Raw genomic sequence first — 26499 nt, forward strand, 5'->3', positions numbered from 1 at the left:
CCGGGGGCATTGCCTGTGTGGGTCCAGCTCGGAATGTTATGGAATGTTTGGAACGTTGGCCACTGCTTGGTACGTTAATGCCCATGTGAAACGGGATTGCCGGTCGCAGTAAGATCAGTCTGCCTGCTTCCAAAAAAAAAAAAATGGGCACTGGAACTCTCCCAATGGGCTGAACTAGGTAAGTATGGTCTGTTGCAATGGTAGATATGCAAGAGAAGGTTTGTTCCCAGCGTTTACTTGTTGCCTTCCGTTGTGTTGGGCTGCATGTGTGCCAAACTGTCATCGAAGGTAGAGAGCTCGCGCTCTAGGCAGAGCTTCTACTGCAGATCTATCTTACAGCAGACTATAGTGGACCGATCTCAGCAGCCGGCTTGACTACGCCACCGCTGCCACAATGCATCGAGGGAACTTAAGTCTTTCTGAGCGAGTGACAACCTCGATGGAGCTCTGCGCGTGTAGAGCATGAGACGGCATGAACCGCCTCATGCACTGCAGCCTGCTTCTGAGAACTAAAGTTATGGCGACGTCATGCATGCGCCGAGCGATTGGTGAGACTGGTCTATTAATTTTGGAAATCTGAGCTTTTACACGAGAAGCTCATTCTATCAAGCGTAACTGAACAAAATTCAGTTCTCTTTTTCTTTTGGCTTCTGAACTGTTATCCTGTTATTGTGGGTAAACATTAAATTGATATGGGCTTTCGGTGAAGGGTACCGGTCTTATCATGGCATAAAAAAACTCTTAAAGATAATTTTCAAGGAGTATGTGGCATTAAAGATTCTATTAAAGGGGTCATGCAACATGAAAGATACTAATATTTGGGGCCCTAAACTCGTGAAACACAAAGTTGGAGCCGAACGTCTCAGTAGCGCGCCGATTGGACGTCGGCCAAAAAAGCGCAAAGTCATCGTCGTGATAGGCCAATCGTGCGATCCGTCAACTTCGGCCCCAACTTTGTGTCTGACGAGTTTAGAAGCCCTAAGATAACTATTTGCTGCTGTAATACAATACTTGTTACTATTAATTTGCTAAATTTCTTTTTTGTAAAGAGACATGTTAGTTTCATGCTATAATTAGTTTTATTAGGACATGTGTTGTCTCGCTTAACGTCTTCTGTCTTTCTTTGTCATGTTGAATTCTTGGGGCACAAGACTGTTTCTGGAGCTTTTTGTAAGCAATTACGGCATTTCATTTATCATATGGGCTCTTCGGAGGGTCTTTGGGAGGAATAGGATTTCAATAGGTACAGTCGAATCTCGTTAATTCAAACTCGAGGGGGACCAAAAATTTGTTTGAATAAAGCAAAGTTTGAATTACCGGGAGTTTCCTCCCATAGAGACGCATAGGATGGGACCTGCATGTTAGTTTGAATTGTCCGCAAGTTTGAATTAAGAGGGTTTGAATTAACGAGATTCCACTGTATTTTAATTTGGAGCTTGCTTGTCACTGCTAATGAAAAATACATCAACTTTGTAGAGAATACCGATGAAGTTCTCTTCCATAGGTCTCCTTGATGGTATGCTACGATCGGCGAAACAAGTAGTTGACTGCTACGTCACTGAAAAAGAGTCTCAGGTGAGTGAGAGTTCAAGAAACTTCTGGCACATAGCCAGTTTTAAATATCTAAAATACTCAACAAAAAAAAAGAAAAAAAAGTATGCCGTATATACGCGTGTAATGGCCGCACTCACATAATAGCTGCACCCTTTACTTTAAACAAAAAAAAAGCAGAAAAAATATATTAAAAAAATTACCTTGTATAGGCCACACTTACGATTTTAGAATGGCTGGAAGCGCTTCTAGTTCGCAGCGCAAGAACTCGAGGATGTATTTTTAATATTTTTTTTCAAGTACTTTCGATAGATGGTGCCCACCCGGCTGCGGCAGCCAACGACATTGAGGCACTCTATCCTGTCTGTTTGTGCCTCTTGCTTTATCTCGAACCAGACGCAGTGCATCTCTTGTATTTGTGAGTACCCCCGGTTTCCCGCTGTCATCCGCTTCAGGCTTCTGGATGAGTAAGTATGCGAGTTACACGGCTGGCTTTAAATTCAAAGTTGTTGACTTTGCTCAAGACAACAGCAAAAGAGCAGCCTGGCGAAAGTTTGGTGTCGGCAACAAATGTGTACGCCGGTGGTGCTTCCAAGAAGACAAACTAAGGAAGACCAAGACAACAAAGCGCGTTTTCCGAGGCAAGCAGAGCCTGTTTGCCGAAGTTGAAGATTTGCTCCTTCAATTTGTAACGAGCATCCGGAGCAATGGTTACGCGGTTTTGACGGAGATGCTGCGCATGAAAGCGCTCAACATTGCACGGAGGAAGGAGATACCGGCGACTTTGTTCAAAGCCAGCATTGGGTGGATTCTGCGTTTCATGAATAGAAAGAACCTGTCCATCTGCCGTCGGACAATGATATGTCAACGTCTATCAGAAGAGTATGAAGAAAAGCTGCTTGCGTTCCAGACTTTGTTATCAAGATGTGGGAATACCATGGCTACATACCGTTGCAGATAGGCAGCGCAGACCAAACACCGGTTTGGTTTGACGTACCAGAAAACGCGACGGTAGAGGCGAAAGGTACCAAGAGCGTCCATGTCCTCACAACGGGTGCCAAGAGACAGCAATGTACAGTCATGCTTTGTATCACAGCAGACGGGCGAAAACTTCCACCTTAAGTCATTTTTAAAAGAAAACATGGCTAGCAACCGAATTGCACCCCATAGTTTTTGCCCGAAATCATAAAAAAATACCTGCGGCCATTACACGCGTATATACGGTATATGGTTGCCAGTGTCAAGAGCACTGAATGTATGTATGGCACATCAACTACGGTATAGCCTAATTGGTTCAGTTGACTTAGCTTAGATGTAAACTAACTTTTTATGTTTATTCATTAACGAAAATACAATATAGTTTAGGCACAAAACTCTGAAGTGTTTAAGAAAAATTGCTGAGTATTCATTGTTCCTCTAATGATGGTACGGACATCGACATTCATCTGCGACTGCATTACGACTGCTTGCGACTGCTTGCGACTGCTTAGGACGAGGTGGTTGCTATGGCAACTAAGGCCCACGCAATGCTCCGTAGTGAAATGCAAGGAGTCGTCGTGTGGTCATTCATACTCGAACACAAATGTCTGAATAGACTACTTTCGAAAATCTCTGCATGCAACATTGCACGGATTTCATTATGGGACCTCTTTGGCTATGGAGAGAGGTGGCATGGTTTCAATTTCGATTGCCCGTTGACAAAGTAGTACATCTCAGCACAACATGAAAATTAAGTTGGGGCTCACTTACATTGCACCCATTAATCTTTGCGAGAGCCCCCGTTGAAACACGAACCTCTGGTGGCCGTAAGAACCTGCCTAGGCTTAGCGAGGAATGGGAGTACGACCAACCGCGTCCCATGCCTTTTCAGCGGTCTGGATACTACTACAGAGTGCAGTACTGCCCTCCCGGCTCACGGATAAATTAAGACGCCCATTGAGGAGAGGGTGGAACAGGATGACCGGCCCAGTACTCTTCTTTCATGTGCCTTCATAGACCTGTTTACATGCACACAAACCCCGGTACGTCGGAAGTCAGAAAATAAAGAATAAAAAAATGAAAGTTTGGTTAACTGTGTCGATTCACTGGCATGTGCGATTTTATTTATTCGCTTTGAAGTTGAAGTGTAAAATTACAGGTGGACGTTTAACCTTCAGCTTTAAAGGGATACTTAAAAAAATTTGAAATATTCCCGTCATGTTCAAAAATAGGTTGAATATGATCCACAATATCCGTAAATGACAATCGCACGTTTGTATTTTGATCCTGGTGGCTGTATTTTTCGTTATAAACGGCCCACTCTGGCAAGCGCTCGGAGAAGGCCCAGCTTGGAGCACGTGACATCCAACGCAATCGTGATGTAGGTCGTCTCAAGACGAGCAAAGCTACGGCGAGGCTGACGTCGAGAGGATGGCCTAGTCGTTCCAGCCACCGAAGCGGCTGCTTTTGTACGAATTTTGAGTGACGGGTTAATCTTCTATAATCTTCTAGGGGGACAATAGCGACTTCTGCGACACACAAAAGGGATTCTCGGGAAGAGGGGAGTTCCTCCTTCCCCCCTTCTCTCGTCGTGGCCGGAGACGAGACAACCTCCGTCACTAGCTGTCAAGGTTCCTAGACGAGCATTACAAACGAGGCGTTAGCGACATCCACCAGGTGCTTTTTGCTAATCGTTTATTTCGCTTTAAAATTCCTTTTCGAGACTTTTTTAACAAGATATTGGTATGTTCCATGTGATACTGCTCTTTTGAACACATATAGACCAAAAAATGAGCGCCGAAATTTCGTTGTAGTATCCCTTTAAGAGTGGAACGCAATAGTGAAACATATAAACTCCCGCACGTTCCCAAGCCATGCAAGCGTGCCTTGCGTGGCCTAGTCAATAGCGTGTCTGGCTAGCAACCGAATTGTCCTGGGTCCGTATCCCGCCTGAAACTCTTCAAAATTTTTTTTAAGGCAAATGAGTTACTTTGTAAAGTGAATCCATTTGAGACGTGCAGCGATCTTTAGTTCGCATTACATGTCATGTTTTTTAATCACTTACAGTCCGTACATTCCATGCGTGACGTTGCGTTTCACGTGACCGTTGTGGGTTGTTTGAAATTCCCCCGCGAGGTCATGTGGCTGTGACGTCATGACCCTATTGACCAATCAGGATTTTCCGGTCGCAATACCACCGACGCCGACTTTTCTGTGACACGAGCTCCTTAATGCTATCGCGTTGAAAAGAGGAAACATGCCCCAGCACTTTATTTGCATTGGTAGGCAACACCTACAGTATTATAAATTTAAGGAACGTCACATATTCGAAAATGCAATGCACCACATTGGGTTCTGACGGGATGTCGGGAAGAGAGTTAGGCAAGTAGATAATGAAACCGTGGCGAAGGGGTCCCAAGATGCTTTGCACGGCACTACACCACTAGGATCGCTTCGATTTTGCAGGAGATCTGTAGGCTTTTGCAAATAATAATAATAATAATAATAATAATAATAATAATAATAATAATAATAATAATAATATTAAGCAATAATAAGGCTGGTTAACGCATTTGCATTCGACCGTGACCGAGTGGTCTCATACGGCGAGAAACCACTCTGGCGCCATCCATCGGGTGTTTCTGGAACACTTCTAAGTTGCGTTGATTGCCTAATTATTTTACGCATCATTCTTTTGCCTTGGGCTTAAAATACTTTTTAATGGTGTTTAAGAATGTCTGCCATTTCTTATAATTAGTGCATAGATTCAATCTCTCAAAAGCTACTAAACCTTCGGTCTAGTAGTGTGCACAGGGGGATCGGTGGTTGTGCGTGTTAGTGCACCGTAGCTCACAGCAGGTGGAGCGAGAGCTCGCACTTGCCAGATTTCGGGGAGCCTGGGCTCACCCCCCACCCCTACCCGTGTCCATCTGGACGGGCATCGTACCGGCATGTGGTTGTGCATCGCCACTTTGCGACTCACGTTAAAGATCTCAGGCTGGCAGTAGTACTGCACTGGCTAAATTTCTCATCTACGGTGTAAATCTATGTCGCCATACCTCAAAGGCAGACTGACCTTGAGCCGTTTAAACGCGAACACCAATTTATTGTAGTAGCACGCAGTTTGAGGGATACTTAGCGGATGGCGTTAGTATGCCAGTGCATTCCATTGATCCATGGCATGTCCTCTTGTTGTAAGTATTTACGAGAGATTGTGACATGCACTCGCAGTCAAGCGCACACGTGCGAAGTAGCCCTTACGTGCGGCATATCAAGCGACACCCGAATACGCCATGCAACCTCAAGCTCAACGCGCGTCCCTGCTTTCCCTCACCAGCCATACGTGGGTGCCCCGGAGCCGTGCCTGACGGAGCAAAGTGCTTGCGGACGCCTGGCCACGGAGTGCCTGGTGCCCACCCTGCGGGAGCTCCTCTCGGATGGGCTGTTGCCCCACGTGAGGGGTGTGTTCGGCCGCCTGCCCAACTCCCTCTGGCACCTGGCCCACTCCCTCAGCCAGACCAGTGAGTGCGCCCGGGCCAGGGTCGCTTGCTTCCCGGGCCGTCCCCGTCTTCGCTCTCTGGCCGTTCCTTGACAGTCTCTCAGCATTGCGTTGCTGCTATGTCCGGCCGTTACGCTTTGGCGTCTTCGTTTGCGCGTGCCGGGTGGGAAAGGAGATAAAAGGGCCATACTTCAAGGCCGACGTAGAAACCTAGATTTTTTTCGAATGAAGATGAACCTCTTGGCACCTTCCTTTTCATAACTGCGAGGGGAGCCGTGTTGAGGCAAGTTGAAAGGTGGAGAGGACGTGGGAAAGGAGAGAGCATTGAAAAGAGTAAAGGATATGGTGTATGTCAGCCTTTAACCGATTCTAACGTACAGATTTTGTGAAAAAAATATACCTAGAAACTGCCTCTGCGTTAGATTTGTATACCAAACCGAAATCTGATGCACATTAGAAGCATTACTCTTGGGAATAATAACTGGGCTCGCGTTGGAAACGCCTAAATACGACATTCCCTAATGGCTCTGTCGGGTGCGCATTCATAAATTTGACGAGCTGCGCAGATGTTGTTTAGGGGTCTTAAGGGACAGTAACACCCCCCAAAAAATGTTTTTTTATTTTTTACCAGGCGATTAATATTGGTGTCAGAAGACCACCCAATTATTACTTGGCTACAGTGTTGCATATATTTTCAATAAAGTAAAAAAAACGCAATTGCTCGAAACCGAAACCAACACTGGACTGGGGAGTAAGAAGAGATATAGAGGAGAGCGTTGGCCAAAAATCATATAACTAAGCGACTCTTTTTTTTTTTTTTCAGTCAACGTATTTGCAAGTTAGAAAAAATGGGTATCATATTTCTTTTTCTATTTTTATTATTGAGTGTGTGCCTTCAATGACCCATAACTTCGATTATATTTGGTGGTTGTGTCTAAACCATAGAAAATGGCGCATGACCACGGAAAAGAGAGTGAGCGCGACTCAAACCGGCCAGTTCTCGATCTGTAGTTTTCAGGTGTAAAGAAAACTAATTTCAAGCCGCAAATTGTGTTCTGGGTAGTTGGGCTTTCATATGTCATTTACAAATAAAAACCTTGGCAAGCATAAATAGTATGCGGAGGGCAAGTTCGTCTGCTTCTTGCGCAGGGGGTAGCGGTGACGTCAGAACGCCGAGCCCTGATTGGCTGATCGCGACCCCCTATCTGAGCGTCGTCTGCTCCTTTTCAACGTCGTCTGCGTCAGTCTTACCTTTCCTGCTGCTTTCGGAACTGCAGAGGCCAGATTCACGAAACGATCTTACGGCAAAAATGTGCGTAAGACAAAACTTAAGAACAAATTCGTATTCACGAAACGAAATTTTCGTAAGTTTTGCGCAGGTTATGCTGAAATCCTACGACAGCTCCGAAGCTGTCTTACGCACTTCTTATGATCAAATCAGCATGGCCGACAGCGTCATGGTCGCGACGACCAGCGGTCGTTTATTTTTCTACGTGCGCTTCTCACGCGTCCCAACTTCAAACAGCAAGAAAAAAGTAAAAAGTACTTGAAACACACCACGAAGAACAAGAACGCTGGATCCACATACACCTGGGAAAAGCTCCAACGTCCACGGTTCCACCGAACGCGACCAAGCGACCTTTGCAGTTAGGCCTAGCAGGCACTCCGCGACTCGGCGACTGTCTGCCCACGACCGGCTGGCGTGCTGAATGGAATAAGCCCGCGCGACCCTTGTGAACCCTTCCCGTATTATACTTTGATCGCTGACCTCAATTTTAAATTAAGAGGTCATTTTTTTCCTCTTCTTATCTCCTTGCTTCCCGAGGCAACGGTGACTCTCGCTGGTGAAAAAGCGGTGAATCTCCGACAGACGCAGGAAAGGTAAACCAGCCATCGCTTTGACTAGCAGACGTAAAGCAGACGACGTTAACTGCGCCAACCGGTCGACGGCGTTAAAGAATGAGGGGTCTCACCGCACAGGAAAGGAGGGAGAAAGTATTTGGGAGGAAACTTGCGGACACTAACACGCTCACCCTCTCGGTTCTTAGCAAACAAACCTCGGCGCCTCGGGACACCTCGCCAGTGAGTTTTTCGAGTTCTCTCCTTGATGCACGCCTGCTAGTTGTTAGACAAAAACAATGTACCGCTCGAGTTATTTCGTCTGCCCTCTCTGAAAGGCGAAGTCGAGCTCGCTCGAGTGCACTTCCGAAAGTCGCAGGAAAGGTAAGACAGACACAGACGACGTTGCGAGCAGACGACGTTGCAAAGGAGCAGACGACGCTCAGATAGGGGGTCGCGATCAGCCAATCAGGGCTCGGCGTTCTGACGTCACAGCTACTTCCTTTCTCATGCGCAGAAGACGAAAATGAGCCCACTTGCGAGGCGTATTAAATACCCTCTCAGTGTTCCTTTAATATTATAATCGCAAAAAGTGTCTTGTGGGGTGGGTATGTTTTGTGTTATCTCTGTTTTTGGCATTTAATCTTCTTTGAAATCGGGTTTGTTTTATCGGGGTTTATGTCTTTCCACAGATTCAGTGTTTTCCAGTGTCTCTTTTCGGTGTTAGACAACAAAAATAGGCGTTTATCTGGGTTAGGTTGAAAAAAAGAAGTGTGGCGTTTCCCAATCTTCAGGGAACATGCACTTGGCCCAAATACTTGGAAAACATCCCTCTACCGATAAGAGAAGGAAGCAAGACAAGCAGTGCAGTTTTCAGAGAAGAAAACAGTCTCGCAGACAGTTCACTTCAGGCTGCGTTTCCGGTGGACAAAAAATGAAGCTGTAGATGAAGATTTCTTTCCGCGAGACATGGGTTTTTCGTATTCAAGGACGGCTCCAAGTGGGGTTTTTTCGGTTATCCCAGATTTCAATTAAACTGTCTTGGGGGTCGCTTTTCGGGGATTCTATATCGAAATTATGGAATCCTATCTATGAGCTAGAATACAACATGCAGCCGTGTTACGTGAAGAGTCTCGCTTTGGGTGGGATCTCTTCGGACATGATTTGATGTTACCCGCCTTGTTGCTGCTCTCCTTTGCAGAAGAGGGACGCAAAGAGATGCAAGAGCTGGTGGAATACATTGGGCAGACGGACAACTTCTGTGCCGACGGAGAGAAGTTCAGCGCCTGCTTGCTTGGCCTACTCAAGTACGTCCTTTCTCGGAGTCTATGAACTTCCTGGGTACCAAGTTTACTTGCGCGTTAGCCATACTTTTTACGGAGGAGGCACTTTTTCCCAAAGCGTATTGATGGGTAATTAGTGCGATCTTAGAAAAGAGGCAAACAAATGATGAGGCAAATTATTATGCAAAAATGCTATTAGTTCTTTTCCTCTAAGTGTGACATTTCATGTGTCCGGAATCCAGTGCGGATTGCATTTCTGGGGGCAAAAGTTTTGTGTTTCCTATCACTGTGCAATGCTTGTTTTATAGATTGGGATGATTGGCTATTTGCATGCTGTGCAGCAAATTAAATGTGTCAACCTTACTCGTTAACTTTGCAACTCCAGTAAACATAATACACCTTAAAGGGATACTACAACGAAATTTCGGCGCTCATTTTTCGGTCTATATGTGTTCAAAAGAGCAGTATCACATGGAACATGCCAATATCTTGTTAGAAAAAGTCTCGAAAGGGAATTTTAAAACGAATTAAACGATTAGCAAAGAGCACCTGGTGGATGTCGCTTACGCCTCGTTTGTAATGCTCGTCTAGGAACCTTGACAGCTAGTGACGGAGGTTGTCTTGTCTCTGGCCACGACGAGAGAAGGGGGGAAGGAGGGACTCCCCTCTTCCCGAGAATCCCTTTTGTATGTCGCAGAAGTCGCTATTGTCCCCCTAGAAGATTATAGAAGATTAACCCGTCACTCAAAATTCGTACAAAAGCAGCCGCTTCGGTGGCTGGAACGACTAGGCCATCCTCTCGACGTCAGCCTCGCCGTAGCTTTGCTCGTCTTGAGACGACCTACGTCACGATTGCGTTGGGTGTCACGTGCTCTAAGCTGGGCCTTCTCCGAGCGCTTGCCAGAGTGGGCCGTTTATAACGAAAAATACAGCCACCGGGCTCAAAATACAAACATGCGATTGTCATTTACGGATATTGTGGATCATATTCAACCTATTTTTGAACACAACGGGAATATTTCAAATTTCGTCGAAGTATCCCTTTAAAGGTATAAACAGTAGTCTTGGTGAATCGTGTTGTATACATCTATCCATAGCCTCCTTTATACTGATAATGCCTGCCCAATGGTTGGCTTCCCCATGCTTCGTCGTCGTTGCGCCTGCTTCACATATTTGCTACTAGAGGCGCCAAAACCCCATACAAAAATGCAGACGACGCTTTTCCGCTGCCCGCTGCTACAGTCCACTGTGACACCATTTGTGAATTGAATACATTCGTAACCCGTGCTACATAGCTAGCGCAGGGCACCGTCAGTATGATTTACATATATTAAAAAAGTCAACCTTTCTTTTAGCTTTCACTTCTTGGTTTTGTTTTTATGCTGAAATGTTACCAGACCTCTGGTGCTTGCCACAGTAATAGTCAATCCAAAATAAAAAGGAAACAGACAGGCTGGCCAACGTTCATGACGTTTCAACAGCAACCACTTAGCGTTTTTATTGCTTCTGGAGCTGGAGCCAGAAAACATATGGCCCGCGGACTACATGCGGCAGTCAAGGGATTTTTCTCAGGACCGCGAACAAGCCTTCGCTAACCGAAATCCTGCGCACCCGTCGGCAACGCTTTGACAAAAATCTTAAAATACATTTAAAATTTTTTTTTAAATTTTTTTTTAAGCTCAGAGTTTTTTTTATATGTTTTTGACCGGTTTCTTCTGGTCCGCACTGTTTTTCACGAATGCAGTTCAAGATCTTTAACAATTTCTTAGATAGTGGCTTGTTGAAGATCTTCTTGAGGTCATGCTTGTGATTCACGGATGCAGAGTAGTTTGTGAAATTTGGCCTGAAATACTTAGTACACAGAATTTGCAGGAAATCTTTGTAATCGTTGACATCTTTATCTGCCTTTGCGCATTTCAGAGCCCCATGGAGCATAAGTGTATCTACCGCAGTCTCAACAGCTGCATGCAAAGGCTTTTTCAGCATATTTAGTTTTTTAGTAAAACCTCTACGAAGTTCTTCAGCGCATGCAGCACCCTCACTAGCTTCTCTGATGTATAATATAGTTCTCCCTTGTCCTGGTGCCTGATGAGGGAATCATTGTGAGCCTAGAAGCGTGCTTAATGACCAGTAGAAAGCAGTCGCAGCAGTTGACACGTTCCTTCACCACCCTTGCCAAATATCCACCTACTACTACGTGACGCCACACGCACACCGTGTAACTTCACGGTGCGCGTGCCAGGAGCCGCAGACAGCCTCGTGCTATTGAGCTATTGGCTATGGCTAAGCGCTCTAGAGCTCTGCAAGTCGAATTACGACCGAAAGAAGTTACTCGTGTCACGAAAACATTACATGATCACATGACCTATTTGAACACGTAAGGTCACGTTACCGCGTCACCTAGCACGGAAAACGTACGTCATCACATAGCTTAACGTAGCTTAGGCTAGCTACAGTGAACTGTACTAGCAGACAGCGGACAAACGTCGTCTGCTTTTCTGTATGGGGTTTGGGCGCCCCTAGTAGCAAATATGTGAAGTAGGCGCGATGACGACAAAGAAACCATTGGGCAGGCATTCTCAGTATAAAGGAGGCTATGATCTATCATAGGGGTGGCCAAGCTGCGGCTCTTTGCGTGCTAAAGTATGGTTCGCGGCTCCCTTGTAAACCTGCCCCCCCCCCCCCCCCCCCCCTTCCCCCTCCCCTCCCGGTCACACAAGCACTTCCCCGAAAAGAGAAATGGAATGCGTTTTATATCGAAAGACAGGTTGCAGTTTGGTTGTCTTGTGGTACTGCTACCCTACGTACAGTTGGACTACTTTTGACTTGGATCGATCGAAAGTAGTTCAAGTTTCGTTTATTTCTGTGGACAAAAGTTTGCCCCCCCCCTTCCCCCCTCCTACTTCTTCTTCCCTTCCTCTTTGAGGCGGCTCTTGGAGGTTTCGTGGTTTTGTTCGCAGCTCTTAGGCCGAATCAGCTGGGCCACCCCTGATCTATCATCTCGTTTCTCAACTCTGGGAATTTGATGCCAGACACCATATGTCGCACAACATCTATGCAAATACATTTGACACCATTTGCTCGTATAACTTTTGAACTGATATGACAGCCTCAGCTGTAGTGAAATCTTAGGGACACTGACACCCCCCAAACTTTTTGTCTTATTTTTTGCCAGGCGATTCACCATGGTGTCAGAAGACTACCCAATCAATATTTTGCTAATATATTTTTAATAAAGTAAAAAAATGCAACTGCTCGAAATCAAAACTGAACTGGGGAGGAAGAAGAAATATAGAGGAAGAGAAAGTTGGCGGAGGCAGGGCCGTACCCAGAAAAAAATTTCGGGGGGGGTTTTTGGGGACAACGGCGGCCATTTTGAAAGTGTCTATTGTCTTATTTTCGCCTATGAATCATGTGCATCGGTGGCATATAATGGAGAGTTGCAGCAAACCGGAAAACCGGTCCCGGTTTGGTACCCGGTAGCCGACCGGTGCCACTGCGCGTGCGCAGAGGTGGAGATTAAAATCGGCTGGCTGCAAGTGCACCGACCAGGGCCGTACCCAGAAAAAAATTTCGGGGGGGGGTCAGAACCCCCTAACCCCCCCCCCTGGTTACGGCCCTGGGCGGAGGTAACGTGGCTGTACAACTTTTTTTTTTTTTCAATCAACATATTTGCACCTTTTTAGAAGCCACAAAAAATGGGTATCATATTTCTTTTCTAATATTAATATTGAGTGTGTGTTTTCGATGACCCACGACTTAGATTATATTTGGTGGTTGGGTCTAAACCATTGAAAACGGCTCGTGACCATGGAGAAGAGAGTGAGCGTGACTCAAAGCAGCCAGTTCTCGATGGGCAATTTTTGGGAGGAAAGAAACCAAATTTCGAGCCACAAATTGTGTTCTGGGTAGTTGGGCTCTCATATGTCATGCACAAATCAAAAACCTTGTCGTGCATAAATACACTGTAAATGTCCCTTTAAACCCCCCCCCCCCCCCCCCCCCAAAAAAAAAAAAAAAATTTAAACAGTTTGACTGGGACACGCATGTAAAAAAAAAAAAAAAAAAAAAAACTTAACGCAGAAAAAAAATTTTTTAGAGCAATATATACGGCGCGAGATGCAATTTAGTCGGTAGTCACTTCTGTTCCACTTTTTTTCTCTCAGCACTTTTGGCGCGTGGAGGAGAGGTGGATCGGTTTGGCGCTCACATTGAGGTGGAAAGAGTAAATGACCATCTCGTTGAGATCGAAAAAGCGAATGACCATACCGTGACGTCATACCGTGACGTCATGGACTTTGTGCGCAGGATTTAAAACAAAATCTCGCTGTCAATATTGTTCTAAAAAGAAAAAAAGCTTTTTTTCGCGTAAAATTAGTTTTTTGACACGCGTACGAGATTGTTTTAAAAAAAACTTTTTTTTCTTTTCAGGGTTTTTTAAGCAATTAAGTGCATCTACATACTTTACTCATATGTGGCATTCATCATGGTGTTGCAGCACGTGCAAGAAGTGTTCTGCCCAGTTAATGTAGTACTGTGCAATCCTTTTATAATAATATCACAAATAACAATGTACTTCTTATAATGATCAGTTTTTAGAGTTTCTAAACTAGAAATGCCCAGTTTCTAGTCCAGATACAACAATTTCTTTAGGTTTTCTCGTTATAGTTTTAAGTTAATTGCAGTGTACATTCATAGATGGGTTAAACATTGCAAGTTTATTTATTAAAAGGCAGGCTTCTAACCCACATTTCCAGGATTTTGGGAAAACTACCGGTTATTAAATTACCTCGAAGCATGAATGTTGTAGAAGCTGGTGGGGAGAACCAGAAGCTTCCTGGGAAGCCCGAGACTGACGAAATGTTTGTTCTCAGTCTGAGGTTTTTCAGAATGCTCCTTTTCACGTTACATTTACCCCAGATTTTCAGTTTATCCATTAATGGGAGAAATCGAGAAGCGACATCTGAATCACGAGAATGAGTTTTGAGACTGACTCGGAGACCCTAGCTTTTTTAACTGCAATTGTGAAGTATTTATGTTTGAAAGCACGACTTACAAGAACACGAGAGATCCTTGCGAAAGTGTTTTCCCAAGCTAGGATCTGGCTCTTGCTTCTTTCGTCTCGACACAGTAGGAGTTTGGATGTGCTTCATTTTGTCTCGCAAATTTCGCTCACGCTCATTGACGCGAGAGTTTGGACAACAGTTCCTAAAGGGGTATGCATTCCCCTTGCTCCCCCCAGCCTGGGCTGCCTGGACACTTGGTTCCTGACGTTGCTGTCGAGCCCCCAGATCCTGCAAAAGCACTACCAGACGTCCGCGGCTTTCGTGGCCCTCCTGTCGCACCCGAGCCTGTTCTTCCTGCGGGAGGAGCTGGCATGCAGCCTGCGCTCCCTCTCGGAGCTCCCATTCAGCTTTAGCCTGAGCTTCGCCCTGGCCGCCGAAGCCCAGAGCCTGAAGCGCCACCCTGCCGCCCCGTTTCCCGCCCGCTCCCCCTGCGCTTGTCCCCCCGCGACAAACTACGGTGAGAGCCCCGGAGAGGACAGCGATGACCTGCGCACGGCCACCTGCCAGAGCCTGGTGGACTCCTCGTCCTTGGAGGAGACCCTGGACAACTCGTCACGCGTCCTTGAGCTGCAGAGGAAGCTGAAAGGTGGTGCGTCCCCGATGGACGGCGCGAAGGTCCTCTACCCTGCCATGCAGAAAAGTGAGTGTCCAGGGAGCGGACCTTGGCTGGGGGAGGGACGACGGCATGCTGCCCCATTGCAGGCAAAACCCCCAAACTCGCGAGTAACGAAAATGAACGTTGTGCGGCGGTTACCACAGCAACTGCCACAGACGCTGATATGTAGACCTATGTGGAGAGCAAGTTGTCCGCTGCTTGCGCGAGAGTTATGGTGACGTCAGAATGACGCCGAGCTCTGATTGGCTTTGATTGAAAGGATAGTGGGTAGACCTCAATGCTGGATGCCTCGAGGTCTATTGACTATTTGTTTTTCAAACAGCCAATAAGAGCTCGGCATTCTGACATCATCGCAACCCCTGTATGAGAAACTGACACCTTTGCTCCGCAAACCATGCCGCCATTTTGCATCATTCGGGGTAGTTGCTATGGGAACTGCCGTGCGACGCCCGTGTTCATTGCTCGTGTGTTTGGGGCTTCAGCGAAGCGGGGCAAGCTGTCCCGCAAAGCCGTCCACTCTTTCCATTCTAGCAGAGTGGATGCTGAAGATTCAAGTGAACTCTCCTCCTCTCTCACCTCTCCAGCATTCACTCTGCTGCAGTGAAAAGAGTGAAGAGATGTGCGGGAGGAGCTTGCCCGGGTTTCTTAACCTGCAACAGAGGCTGTTTACTGCGTCCTTGTTTGCACTTTCTCGATTTCCAACCGATAACGTCGTGCTGTTTGCTGCCCAGCTGCCAAAATTCTGGCAGCTGTCAGGTGGCGAAAATGGAAACGGCATACGTGTGTTGACAGTCCAGCGTAATAGTCCGCGAAAGCTTCGGCAGATGTTAGCTGGGACACCTTGATGACGGCGACTCGCGGATTATACGACGATTTCGCGCTGTCCCACAAGAGTCGTATAATAGGGTTTCCATTGTACGGCTCTAAGCTGACTCGCCTCTCGACCATCATGGTCACTAGTGATGTGGCAGCGTCTCCGTCCTCATTAATGTCATCATACCCTCCATTCGTCGCGTTGGTCGACCATCACATGCACGAGGCAGCTCCGCCGGGTCCGCGATCCCTGTGTGATGTGCTGCAGCCCTCTGGGTACTTTGACTATACGAGATTGCAGTGCGTTGATGCCTCCAAGTGGCAAAGCTCGTAACTATGGTAATGCTTGGCCCTGCATGACACGACGACGTCAAGGGCGTGTCGGATCTCCCGGGATGCATCGCGTTCTTCAATGGCCGATTTTGAAGCACTCGGTTAAAACGAAAAATATAGCCATCTACTCAAAAATACAAGCATGTGATTATCATTTGCAGGGTCAGCTGTTCCTATTTGACTGATTTCCTAATGTATTTTTTGTATATGTTAAGTTTTGATTTAGTATCCATTTAATTAACACAATGCATCACCATTAAGTCACCATGTTGTCGACTGAAATTCACTTTTGTATTTCAACTTTAATGTATAAGAGAGAGAGAGAGAAAGACAAAATATGATGTGGAGAGTTTGGCACCCTTAGAAACAATGCCATCTACATCATTCTAATGTGCGAGCACTTGCTGGTATCTCGGAGCAGTAAAATGATATAATATTGCTTTGCAAATATTGAAATTGTTTTTCTGCAGTTTCATGGGTAATGCAAGCCCATGTTGTACTCATGATTTTCTTTCCACTTAAGGAATTTTCTAAGGTTGTTAGCAGTGTCTCCACGACTTCACCTGTCGGTGTCCCCTAATTTCTGCCGAACATGCCTGGAAAAGAGACGAGTAGCCTCAACTTCATGCTTGTGGTTGCCGTGTCCAGTTTAGTATTGCATTTGTGAAGTGCTGCTGAGGGCATTCTCTCCCTCTTGTGTCCGGCAGTCCAAGGCACCGAAGAGGAGGTACAGCGCTTTCAGCAACTGCGCAATCACTGGGAGCAGATGTCCCACGTGGCCTCAGGGGAAGCAGCCAGCGTTGCCGACAGCCCCAAGCCTACCAAGATCACTTCGCCCACCAAGCTGCCGTCGCCCACCAAAACGGTAATGATCCCATCTGGTCGAGCCGCCACCACACTCTGTTTCATGTCGGGTCGGGCCGCAGTCAACGCTGCAATCCAACGAAGCCAATCAAGAAACACCAAAAAACGTAGCGCTTATCCTCCTTGTTAATTCGCCGTCGCCGGCTCAACCTGTTGTGCGCAGAGAAAAAGCGCGAAATCACGCTTTTTTCGTGCTCCACAACGAGATACTTTTCACGCTGCTCGATTGGGTTCATCAGCTGTAATCGGCTGGCTACAATTGGCTGCAATCGGATTTAACGTGAAACGGAGTAGTATAGCATAACAATATTTTTGTAAGGTGGTTTACTTTTTTGGGGTACAACACGTCGTTATTTAAGGGCGAGTGAACGACGGAGCGTGCAGAAATCATAAAAAGAAAACACGTTGAGACCCGTTGCCTTTTTTGCTTTTCGAAAGCACGTCGCAATCATTACCTGGCAGCAAGTTAGCACGTTGTCAAACAAATGGAGGGAGAGCGGGGTTGAGCATGCTAACTTCGGAGGGGTGCCAATTCAGTAAGGTTTTATTTTCGTTGTGTTGCAGAACAAAGAAATTAAAGACCTTTATAATTCTCCGTAATGCTAAATTGTAAAATTGTTGCGAATTCCCGCAGATTTATCGCATCGTGAAACGCGAATTTGTCGTGTCTTCGATCTGCGGTATCAGTTCCCGCGTCACGTGGTTTGTAGGGGGTGCCCTGGTGCTTATCATCAACTTTTGATAAAGTTTTGCTGTGGCATCCCCAAAGATAGCCCACCCCATGTTTTCACCATTTATCTCTTCATTTTAGGTGGGCGTCCTTACGGGATTTTACGGTAATCTATATACCCTATGCATCATAAAAACATTGACCGCATCTCCACGTGGTGAATGATGTTGATTGGGGCGAAGCTCTGGTGGTGCTTGTCTGCGTAGACGCTGAGCCGCAGCATGCCGAGCTTTTCGTTCGTTTTCATTCATGTCAGAAAGAGAATGTGTGGTATGGAACGTGGTAATATAAGCATTTGAGCATTTGACCGCAGCACCCTCTTGTCTGCTAAACGTTGAGCCAATGCATGCAAAGTTTAATGCGATTATATGCGCATTTGACCGCAGTGCCCTCTCCTGTATAGACCTTTTCACCCTCCTCCGCATGGGCGCTGCCATCTTGGAATCACGTGATGCGGCCGCCATTAGGTTGCTTCAACTTGTTGCTCCGCTCTCCCGCCCGCGCCTTGGCGGATGCGTTGAACTCGTGTTTTTCGTCGCGTTTCACCGCGTCTCTTGCCTTGCTCCGTAAAGTGTCGTCCGACACTTATACTTACAATGCAATTGCATTACATCATTGAGCGCGCAACTTTTATAGTTAATTTTGTAACACGTTTTGAATATTTTTTTTTACCATCGGCGTGCGGGATACGTGTGAGAAGGCTTTATGGGAACAGGAATCAGCGTTAGCACTTGCGCACATTGAACATTTGCGATAGGAAGCCCCATGTTATTATATATATATGAGTGCGCATCGGTGTCAAGGGAGGAGAGAAAAACACTTTGCGTAATTAGCCACGTGTTTTTCCTGAAAGCATGGTGCTTTGTATGTTACAACAGATCGAAAACAGTTTCTTTTGACAAGACGTTTTGTTTGAATTACTTTTTATGCTAGAAATAATGGTACCTGAACATTAGGGAACTTGTTTGTTCGCAACATCACACCTATATCTGTTTTACGTTCTTAATCGCGTGTGTGATATAAGCATTCGCTTTATCGGTTTATTTATGAGCTTTACGAAATTGTATATCCTGCTTGGTCCCATGTCCATAATCTTTCAGTTGCTTCAGTCATTTTTTTTTTAAATATAACCATGCAGTTGCAATTAATTTATTTCAACACAAATATCTGGACATCCCGCGTAAGATACGGCCACAGAGAGCTTGATAGTGCCTATGATTCACAAAATGTGACGCCGAGAAGAATCTTTCTGCATGAAAATCACCTGAGTGCAGCCGATTGTCGACGGCGAATAGGGAGTTACTTTCAGTAGCTGGCGAGGTCAAAATGCGCAAAGCGCATAGTTTCAAATCAGTGAATAGCTTTCGTCCGTTCGGTGGAGATTGGCGTTCGACTTCAGCCAAGCTTATTGGAGATCATTTCTTTTGCGCTCTTCAATTTCATTCGGCATATTTTATGGAAGATGTATATCAGACTTTATTTGAAGTCTGGCGTTCACTCATCTCACCATTCTCATACTTCAGAACGTCGTAAGCAGATGTCCATATAACAAAAAGTCTATTTCATAAGGCCAATATTTTGAAATGCTGTTAATGAATACTTTAGTTAAAGAAATTTTCTAGTCAGCCTAGGCTGGTCTTTCAAAATATTTCTCGAGCGCTTAATTTCTTTAAATAAAACAGACAGGGACAATATCACTTTTTTATATTATCTACGTGATTATATGAAACGTTTCTGGTCATTATAAAAGACGTTTCTAGTCTCGAAGTTAGAAAAGGTTGGTGTACGGAAACCAAACATCGAACAGTAAACTTGTCAGTTCATCTGTTTTTGGTGATTCAGCAGATTGTTAATCATGTTGTCGACCTGCTTTTTCACTAAGCACTCATGCAATATAGTCTGTTGCAATATAAGATGATCAGTTCAATATCTGACTTGAGCGCGAGCTACCTACCTTCCGTACCGCTCGGTGCACGCACAGCCAAATCACGGCTGCAGGCAACGAGCGCACGCTGCAGGCGGAGCCTTGCCCTGCTCTTTATTTTTCATTTTGTTTTTGTGGAAATTAGTGTCCGCAGGAACGGCCGTGGACTATGGTACTCCTCCCTGTGCATCAGCGCAGTTGTTTCACCGCCAAACCTGGCCGAAATTAACGATGGACGGAATCAGACGCATATAGTGTTCGTCAAGAAAGATCGCAATTTAGGCTCGAAACCACTTTGTGGTTTGCCAAGTGGTTCAATACTATTGCTTCATTCGCTGTGTGCGACAAGAAAGAACTTTATATCGCAAAATTAATCGAAAGGGGCATGAAACAGCGTCACAATCGCGTGCACGTTGAAACCGAAACCGTCCAAATTGAAGCAACCTAATGGCGGCGAGTGCGCCAGCGCCCTCTCCCCGCCGGTCAGGCAACTACTGAAATGAAAAGGTCTATAGCCGTTGAGCGCCCCCATGCAACGTTTCATCCATGGCATCCCCAGCTCTTGAGTTACTGCCACATCTCAGAGCCCCCTACTCGTCCCGCGGTCGTGGCCGAGTGGTTAAGGCGATGGACTAGAAATCCAGTGGGGTCTCCCCGCACAGGTTCGAATCCTGTCGACTGTGCAAACATTTTTTTTTTCACCAATTTTTGATGCGGCGGCAACCAAGAAGCCCAAGCCCCCCCCCCCCCCCCCCCATCCAGAAAAAAACATATTCTTTTGCTGGGACCTCCTCTCCCCCCCTCCCCCACATACAGCATTTTGTCATGGGTTGGCCCCCCCCGAAACAAACTCGTGGCTACGTGCCTGTCTCAAAAATGGGCATTTTGCAATATTTGGTCTCAATTTTAAGGTAGGAAAAGGGCACCCGGGATTTTATTTTATATAAATAAACAGATAGCTGCTAAATCTGAGTAAACAGGCTTAAACAATATAATCTGAAATAAGAAAAAAAACGTGGTTAGGTGGCGCAAGTTACCGTCCAACTGCTGCTATACATCCATTCTTCCGTCCATTTATCTAGTTTTAGAGAGCCTAGATTTAAAAGAGGGAGCAAACGAAACTGAAACCCCCGAGATGGCTCCTGCACATATTGGTCGTAAGTGCGCATCTGTTGTGTCGTCGCGTGGAGAGAAGGTGAGCAAACGAAAGAGCGACGACGCCTGCCTGATCAACGCTTTCGTCAAATACTTACTTTCGTCTTTTCATCACCTTCTCGCAATTCGTAATTCAAACACGGCTATCGAATGGTCGGAAACATTCTAAAATGTAGGCACACAATTTTTCCGTTCTGTTTCGTTCCGAATCAGAATTTGCGGCTTGCCGTTCGAAAAGAATGACAACGACAGCTCGGCTGGTTTCATCGGCGTGGTTAACGTGGTTTTCTTTTTGTGATCTTCCAGTCGCCAATTTCTGTGAGTGTGACAAGTGTGTTCTACATCGGAGCTTCAATTTAAAACAAGGGGCTTTACTCGTGAAAAGAATTAGGCATGGCTTGGAATTTCGGCCTCCCAACAATTTGTCTCTGGAAGCGGCGCAAACGGGATGTTTCGGTTATGATTCAAGGTTAGTTTGTGTCACGATCATGAGTAAATCTGCGTGCTATAAAGTTTGTGGTGTTTGTTACTTTTCTTCTTTCTAACCTGCCTGTTAGATTTTTGTGGAATGATAGGACCAAGTGGTGTTTCTCGCATGGTCTGTCTAACATCACGGTGCTAACATTGAGAGAAAAAAAGACTCTTTTGTCAGCTCTGCACCGACCGCGCATCTTTGGCCGAATATATTGAATATTCGAGCAACCAACTAGGAATTCGATTCGCAAATCGAATTATTCGGAAACTTGTTATTCGATTCGAATTCGTATATTAGAATATTCGCACACCACTACAAGAAACGCGTCGAGTAGTTAAAAATTGACTAAAACTTGCCAACTTTTTAATTAGCGAAAGTAGACGCGGTACCAATTAGAAACTTGCCGAGCGACATCTAAAACCCTTCTATCGGGGAATTTTAGGAATACTTAAAGCAAGCGTAAAGCGTGGGGTTGCACTGAAGTTACCACTCGTGCAGCAGGCACGAGGTTGGCGACGCAAAAACGTGAACAATAAAAATGTTGTCTGTGTTTTCCCATTGGTAGGAATTTTCTAAAGTCTTTGTTGAAATACCTGGTATGCCAAGGCACGGAACCGTAATTGTAGTTGGGCTGTTCCGCAAGCCACTTGCTACGCTCGCGTGTCATGTGCAGTGTTCCTCGCCCTGACTCCCGCTCATTCGCCCGTCCCCTTTCAGATGCACAGGGCGGGCCAACAGCAGAGCGGCGGGGCGACCAAGAAGGGCGCGTCGGCCGCGGAAGGCAACCGGCGCCAGCTGCGGCCTCGCACCCCGGACTCTCGCACCCCGAGCCCCAACCTCCCGCAGGGCGGTGCCGGTCCCCCCAGCAGCAACCGGCAGGCACCCCAGACTCGCCGCTCGCTCATTCCGGTCCACAGGGGCTGGAGGAAGGGGAAGCAGGGCACCACAGCCGACGGCAGCAAGTGAGGTGAGGAGGCGGGCCTTTTTCAAAAGGGGGAAACTCTTGGGTCGTCGTGGGAAGTCCAAAAGAGCACCTCCTACACCTTTCCACTTGATTTTCGAGGTCACCTCGATTTTCAAAGATGCTGGCAGAAGGCTCGTGTGAACATTGGACACGAGGACTGCGTTAGCGTTCTGCCGGGACTCGTGTTTTTGCCGATTGGACACATTGTCCTGGCCAAGTGCCAACCCAGCATCCAACCTGTGTCCTGTGCTGGCCTTCGGTGGGTGGCCTTTGCTGATCTTTCCTAGGACAGCAAAGGGGAATTGGGGTTTTTCACACCCCTTCCGCGCAAAGATTTTCGAGTGCACAAGCACTCGAAAATCTCCGTGCGGAAGGGGTGCAAAAAACAATTTTCGGCTGTGCCCGGGCGAGAAAAGGAAACACCATGAAGCCCGTGTGCAAGCTGACTTTTTGTGTTGGCAGAGTGTGAGGTCACTTCTGCAGCAGATGCTGTGTTTGGCCCTCTGCCTTCACGAGAGTTATTGGAAAGTTTTAGCAGACTGCTTTGGCTCTTGCCGTGTGCAGTATGTTACACGAGTAAGTTCCCAACACCAGCAACAATGACTTCTGCCGCCTCAGCACTTATTCGTGTTGGACGGCATACATCTCTGGCAGTGCTACAGGAGGTATACCATATTTTCTGGTGTATAAGGCGCACCCCCATTTTTCGCAAGTTTCTAAGTAAAAGTTATATACTAAGACGCACCAGTGTATAAGACGCACTGCTGAAAATTTTGGAAAAAAAGTGTGTCTTATACACAGGAAAATACGGTAGTCGCTGATTTCTAGTCTTAATTTGTGCAACATGTGGTGGTCCCCAAAAGCCCCACTTTAGGAATCTCCTCGGACTCTGGAAATATGTATAAACCTAATTGTTACCTGGAGACCGCGCAATAACTCAAAATGGTGCCAGTTGTTTCTGTTACCCGATCGAGCAGCACCAATATTTCCTCCAGAGTCACTAGCGCCTTGTGCCCCTAGACGACCAAACAGCTAACACTCCTAGCAGATGTGACACGTATACCAGATTTACTCAAAATGGATGTGCCATGTGTGAGCAAGTTTTGTGCATTCACCTTCCTGCAAAGCACACATACACCCAATACGGTTGCCGACCGATTTTTTGGACTCCACAGGGACCGCAAAAATGTCAGAATAATAAAGCATTCCGAAAACTCGACAGATTAAAAAACTTGCCTTTATTACGTCTAAGTGGGCTTAAAAAAAAGCCGTCAATAGTGCCTTGTTTCAGCTTACGCCTGCACGCCTTGTTTCATGCTACGCCTCTGTTTGCGTTCGGCAACCTTTTATTAGCTAAAAAATCACTGCCTTCTTTTCTAGCGTTACGGTTGAATACTTTCTGCACTTCTTAGCCACATATCGTGGCGGTGGAAAAATAGATGGGGCAATGACATCCAAGCCAGCGTAGTTCAAAAACATGATTCACCGATACGAGATTGAGATGAGAGATGCAAGTCCCTGACTGCGATGGCGAATGAGCAAAGCAAAATGGTAACAACCATGACTATGATAATGACATGCAGCTAGAGGAAAAAAAGGCCATAAAGCGTCACATAGCGGTAAGACTTAGCAGTATTCAAATAGCACTGCCAAACCAAGCCAATCCACGTGCAGCCAGCGTAGAATCCAAAATGGCCGCTTCTCGGTGGTGTTTCCCGCTGAACGCTCGTGACGATTTTGTCCGAAAAATCGAACTTTCGGACTTCAAGCTGTCTGAAACATTGGTTGTGAGTATGCACTATTTCTATCGGGTAGGTCACGGTTCCTCCTTTAAGTCCGAAATATAGAAAAAGTCTAAATTATCGGCATCCGAAAAATTGGTCGGCGAGTGTACTTTCTGTTACTATAGTGACATTTTATAGAGTTTTTATCTTAAAGTACAATGGATATTTCCTTGATGGTAATCCCTACTTGATCTGTGTTCGAAGATTGTGTTTGTTTTCTAAAAGTGCTGTTGGCTTTGTTGCAGCTCGGATGCTAGAGGGAAGAGTGAAGTCGGCGAGGGACGTTTTGCCTGTCAAGTTTGGTCGACCTTCAGCGGTTAGGTCTTGCTTTCCAACCTGATGATGCTGCGTAAGCCAGAGGATAACCTAAGTGGGCCCTTCAATATCATTTGCATTTGGGAGTTGCAGTTTTGGTTTCCATGCATAGAGCTCAGCCTCAATGTTTTTTTTGTTTTTTTTTCATGGTTCTTTATCGAGTTTGGTTATTTGCACCGATTGGTTTGGTTTCTTTATTCCAGGGGAGAATTTTTTATGTGCAAGTTGTCTAGTCATACTGTTTGACAGTTGTCTGTCTTTATCAATCGATGGAAAGAAAATATAACCCATCAGATTGTGATTGTTCTGAAGAATCGGGTTTTAATGGAGGCATTTGTTGTATTTTGGAAAGTTTATGTGTTTTTTTTTTTCTTTTTGTTTTGAAGGAAGGAGAGTTAGAGTACTACCTTAGAGCTAGTTGCCAAAACCGACATTCTTTTTATTTACAGTGCTTCCTTCATTATTATCGGTGATCACTTCACCGGAGAAGGTTTACGGAGGAGGAAGATGGGTGTTTGGTCATATCTATTTGGTCATATGTATTTTTTCTGCGAAAAAAAGGCTAGATTATCATTTATGGTAGTTACAAAGAAGCGCTAACAACATTAGCCGCTTTAGAAGTAGTTGCATGGCAACATTTAAAGCCGTGAAATTGTGATGAAGTTTTCTTGTATGTATATTTTGTTATTCTATGTACCCTCGAAATATCATACCTCACATTTGCCTGAATTGTACCGTCGCACAAATATAAGAAGCCAGTGGGCGAACTGGGTACCCACTAATCGAGAGCCCGACATTAGCGAAAGCTTGTGCCCTTGTCGATGATGGCCCTCCCTATCGGAGAGGGTTCCAAACACAAGCGTGCATTCATACATTGGTTTCAAAAGTTTCGGTGGGGTACGTTGGGGCTCCCTCCCACTTACCTCTTTCTTGTCATCTTGGTTTTGCAAGCAGACGAAGGATGATGTGCCTGAGCTTTTCTGCTTCGGTCTACGCTTCTCGCGAAGTGTGGTACGGTCGTGTGGTCTTAGCTCTCTCCCGAATGGAGTTTTTTTGCACGGTCACCAGAGTTGGTGGAATGTAGCGAGATGCTCTGGGCCTCGACTAGAAAGCGTTTTTGTCACGAGAACGTTCCTTCTCAGGAGTGCGGCTTTGGACCCTAGGTTCAAGGGAACTTGAGGCCTGAGGCTTCATTTTGTTCACATTTTTTTAACCCGCCTCTTGTTCCTCTAACATCTTGTCTCTTTTGTTACTCTTCAGAAATGCTGTTGGCGTGAAACTAATTAACTCGATTAAATGGTTTATGGTCTTATGATAATCAAACTGTGGCTATTATTGCTATTAACATTATTATTATTGAGCGATTAAGTTTTTGTAAATAAGCGGGGATATAAATGTATATGAGCTGGTTATCAGTTTGCATGTATTACACAGGATGTATAAGCTTTGAATGGGCTTAGGAACTCTACATTCCTAATAACCACGGTTTTCTTGTGAAGTAGTTTGTAGTTTGTTTCCCGTGCAATGTATTGAAAGGCGGTTTTGCGCGCCTCTAATCTGAGCAGTTATTTTTAAATTCCCAATGGCCTGTAACATAAACAGTGTGTAGTAAACCTTTTCCCCCTCACCATCTGCATGAAGCAGTTACGGCTATGTGCAATTTTCTCGGTTGTAAAGTTTATGAGTTCCGAGTCTCCCCAAGTGTTTATTGCACAAATTCAGTTTCCTTTGTAACAAAAGTGCATATTAAAAATAAAGTGTCTACGAAACAGATGTCGCCTTCTTCAATGGCATTCTAATTTACAATGACAGGAGGGGGGTGACGTGTTTTGCACCTGCCGCATCTGCAGCTGGTACGCATGGTACACTTGACCCAAATTTGGTATAAACTGCTTTAAGCGGTTTGTTTAAACTGGCAAGGGCCAGTAAGTTAAACTAGACGTCTGTGTTTATGCATACGTAAATCGAGGAATTCAGCAAACTTTTGCCAGTAAATGTTCTTAGGATTCGGATTTAGTCCGGAAACTCGGACTTGTGAAATTGTAATTGGCCCAAAAAGGGCATGCAGTTTTCCCTTTTTCCAACAAGTGTCGGCCAATTTTCGTGGCCTCTTTCTGGTATATATACGCTCACTGTCCAGGTTGTTTAGACCGACAGTGTGGAAATGAGACAGCTCTGATGGATATAAATGTCTGCAACCAGTGGTAAGTTAAGAATTCAGGGGAAGCAGTCGAGTTGTATGCACCTGTTTCAAGTCCCTCCTCTCTTGCAAATATTTCTCTAGAAATACCGCTGTGCATCATCTGCTTT

At 45.7% G+C, this 26499-nt stretch overlaps 1 protein-coding gene across 1 annotated transcript in view; it reads left to right on the top strand.

The window, feature by feature from the left end:
- Nucleotides 1-25962, top strand: part of LOC8025065 — a 71877-nt gene extending 45915 nt beyond the window's left edge. The window contains exons 7-13 of the mRNA XM_029972558.4: nucleotides 1505-1575; nucleotides 5867-6050; nucleotides 9069-9174; nucleotides 14393-14856; nucleotides 16686-16843; nucleotides 21844-22093; nucleotides 24120-25962. Coding sequence (XP_029828418.3) covers nucleotides 1505-1575; nucleotides 5867-6050; nucleotides 9069-9174; nucleotides 14393-14856; nucleotides 16686-16843; nucleotides 21844-22092 — 1232 coding nt within the window. The 3' untranslated portion in view covers nucleotide 22093; nucleotides 24120-25962. The remainder of the gene's footprint in view (nucleotides 1-1504; nucleotides 1576-5866; nucleotides 6051-9068; nucleotides 9175-14392; nucleotides 14857-16685; nucleotides 16844-21843; nucleotides 22094-24119) is intronic.
- Nucleotides 25963-26499: the final 537 nt, after the last annotated feature.

This window comes from Ixodes scapularis, unplaced genomic scaffold (assembly GCF_016920785.2).
Source record: "Ixodes scapularis isolate PalLabHiFi unplaced genomic scaffold, ASM1692078v2 PGA_scaffold0__279_contigs__length_252992795, whole genome shotgun sequence".
In the NCBI taxonomy this organism is placed as follows: domain Eukaryota; kingdom Metazoa; phylum Arthropoda; class Arachnida; order Ixodida; family Ixodidae; genus Ixodes; species Ixodes scapularis.